The sequence below is a fragment of the Egretta garzetta genome, unplaced genomic scaffold, assembly GCF_000687185.1.
Source record: "Egretta garzetta isolate BGI_Z169 unplaced genomic scaffold, ASM68718v1 scaffold73, whole genome shotgun sequence".
In the NCBI taxonomy this organism is placed as follows: domain Eukaryota; kingdom Metazoa; phylum Chordata; class Aves; order Pelecaniformes; family Ardeidae; genus Egretta; species Egretta garzetta.
This window is the reverse complement of record NW_009259031.1, coordinates 85,100-88,051: the sequence shown is the minus strand read 5'-3', so window position 1 is coordinate 88,051 and position 2,952 is coordinate 85,100. Positions and strand designations below refer to the sequence as shown.

The window sequence follows — 2,952 nt, the reverse complement described above, 5'->3', positions numbered from 1 at the left end:
GTTTTTAGCCTGTAGTAGCAACAGTGGCAGTGGAGGTGGTGGCTGCTATACAGAAGACTATGCAGTGAATGTGCAGTACATGCTTCCTGATGACACCTTGCCAAGCTGCTGTAAGGGTGTATGTGATCTGGGTCAACGCATTCCCATAATTCCTGAAGACAGAGACTGTGAGCTGATCCTACCTACAGAGTGCCAAGGGACCCACACAGGAGGCTGTAGTTCCTGGGATGGAACACCTGAGCTAGATACTTATCTGCACTGCCAAGGTATAGGGGAGGGTCAGGACGAGAGGGAGGTGTGCTACGAGGCAACATCATTCCTGCGGCAGAACTACTCTCAGGAGGAGGAAGCCAGAATGCTCTTTTCCAGTCCAACTCTGAACTCCCAGAAGCTGATGATGACCACAAAGGCCACAGGTAATACGTGTGCTTTTTTTGATTACTCACTACCTTTCTGTCCTAGCGTATGAAATGCTGCCAACTTCCTAGGTACCTGCATCCATAAAGATGACTGCCATTCGTTGCGTAGGAGTAGATTACTAATCCTTCACCCAGAAACGTTACTCTCTTGTTACCTGTGCTTATTTGGCAATAGCTAGAGGAATAGAAGATGATCGTTGTACTGTCTGACCCTGTAAGAGCTTTCATACTCAACTTTTGTGGGGAGGGGAAAAAGTGACTGCTTGGTACCAGGCCCCTATTAGAGTTCCTGCAGCCAGGGACACTGTGCCAGTCGTGCCAGCTGTGGTGAGCTGCCTAAGTAGGCAAGGCCAGAGCGCTGGGAGGGGACAGATGAGCTGAAGGATAAAAAAAAATGAGTGAAAAACCTGGAATTGCTGTAGAAGAATATGTGGGAAAGTCTCTGCTGTGGACATATACGAGGGGGAAAAAAGAACCACGGACAGAATGAAGGAGGTATTCCTTACCTGCCTTGCCAGGGTTGATTTTAAGGGCGTTCGTAGAATCATAGGGTACCCTCAGTTGGAAGGGACCTCAGGCCGTCATCTAGTCCAACCTCCTGCTCGAAGCAGGGCCAGCTCTCAGATCAGACCGAGCTATTCAGTTTGTCAGATCAGACCAAGTTTATCCAGTCAGACCATGACAACCTCCAGGGATGCAGAATGCACTCCCTCTCTGGACCCTTGTTCCCGTGCTTGACTGCCAGCACGGTGGAAAGATTGTCCTTCTATCCAATCTGAACATCTCATGTTTCAATTTAAGCTCCTTACCTCCTTGCCCAAAATGCATCACTGTGAAGATCCTGGCTCCATTGTTGTGACAACCTCCATGTAGGTATTGCAAAGCTGCTAGGGGGTGCCCCCGAAGCCGCCTCTTCTGCAGGCTGGACAAGCCCCAGTCCCTCAGCCTCTTCTCACAGGGTGAGTGCTCCAGCCCTCTGAGCATCTTGGCTCTCTGCTGAACGTGCTCCAGTCAGTCAGTGTCTTGTTCTAGGGGCCCCAAAACTGGATAAAATTTTCTAGATGCAATGTTCCTTAGTTTTCTTTATCCTTCAGGTGCTGAATCTCATCCCTTGGAGAGGAGCCAAATCGGTGACTAGACCTGTCCAGATGATCCCGGATGGAGAAGCGGAGCTTATCAGAGACTCCAAATTCTCATGGACTTAATTTTTTTTTTTTAAGCTTTGACAAACACACAAAAGTGGTAATGTGGAGAAGTCCCTCCCCCACTTCCTCTTCCTCTGTGTCCACATCGGCTTGATTGTCTCCTTTCTCCCTCTTGCCTGAAGCCTTCAGGCCCCCATTTGTGTGCAAAGCCCATGTGGGACGTGGTGTAGAGCATTTCTGAGCTCTAGTGCCATTTCTATATTAATGACAAAGTGTTATTTATATTTTCTTTCTAGAAGTGACTGTGTCAGCTCTTGCTTGGAGATAACACGGTGTGTTAAATAAGCCAGGCTATGTGTAGATGCTGTTATCTCCTACTTAAAGGAGTCCAGCCTTTGATAAGCTCAGGGCTACACCTGCCTTAGAAACCAGATAGCACCTTGAAATATAGTACTCAAGAGGGATACAGCTGCTGAATGGATGCTCAGATGCCAACTAGTCCTAGTAGCAAATCCTAGTAGCCAGCAAGAGATATGAGCAATTTTGAGGGAGGTGAAGCATTGGACTGTCTCCTTTCTCCTCTCCCCTCCTCCCTGCCCCGTTCATGCTGCTCTGATGATTTGGTTAGGAAGGGTCTCCTGCAATTATGATTGGTTTTAACAGAGTGGAGGTAGGGAAACTGATAGCTCATAATGTTCTCATCCTCACTTCCTGCTAAACCATGGACCTCGTTGTTATCTTCTGACTGGTGAAGAACGCTGGGGACCCCTCCCTCAAACAGATGCTAGAAGAAAGTGCTTAGAAAGGCCAATGCCTTTGTAGGTAATGAACCTTGCCTTCCATATGAAGTATTTCGGGCACCTGTAGCCCTTGTTACAGCTGTGAGGAATGCTGGCATATGCAGGAAAACAGAGCTTGCAGGGTGCTTGCAGCTTGGCTGGCTCTACTTTGGAAACAGGTCAGAAGGTGTCTTGTTTCCTTCTAGACTGCAAGCGTGCCTAAGGGCAGCAGTGCTTGTCCCCTTTTGTGCATGTGGGAAAGCGAGGCACTTGGTTTAATCGTTCTTTTCTTCTTTGCTGTGGTTGATGTAGCTTCCATAGATCGCTCTGTTTTAAAGGTTTCTTGGCCCCAGCCAGTTGTGCTTCATTTTTGTCTTGTGTACAGAGTGCTCTCTGTACCCCGTTAGCCTGGGCACATTCTTTTGTTCTTGTACTAGTGGGGATGTTTGTTATCATGAGATAATATACATCATCACTTCTGATAGCAATTGTTTCCTGTGGAAACAGCGACTTCTGAGTAAGAGGCTACCATAGCATGGTTTAAATTGCCTGTCATGCTGCATGTGCCTGAGGACACAGTGTCATCCTGTCTGGTGTATTCACCGCAGG

The 2,952-nt window shown here is 47.9% G+C and overlaps 1 protein-coding gene across 1 annotated transcript in view; it reads left to right on the top strand.

The window, feature by feature from the left end:
* Positions 1 to 2,946, top strand: part of ZNRF3 (zinc and ring finger 3) — a 34,781-nt gene extending 31,835 nt beyond the window's left edge. The window contains exons 8-9 of the mRNA XM_009634730.2: positions 9 to 416; positions 1,514 to 2,946. Of these exons, the coding sequence (XP_009633025.1) occupies positions 9 to 416; positions 1,514 to 1,557 (452 nt within the window). The 3' untranslated portion in view covers positions 1,558 to 2,946. The remainder of the gene's footprint in view (positions 1 to 8; positions 417 to 1,513) is intronic.
* Positions 2,947 to 2,952: the final 6 nt, after the last annotated feature.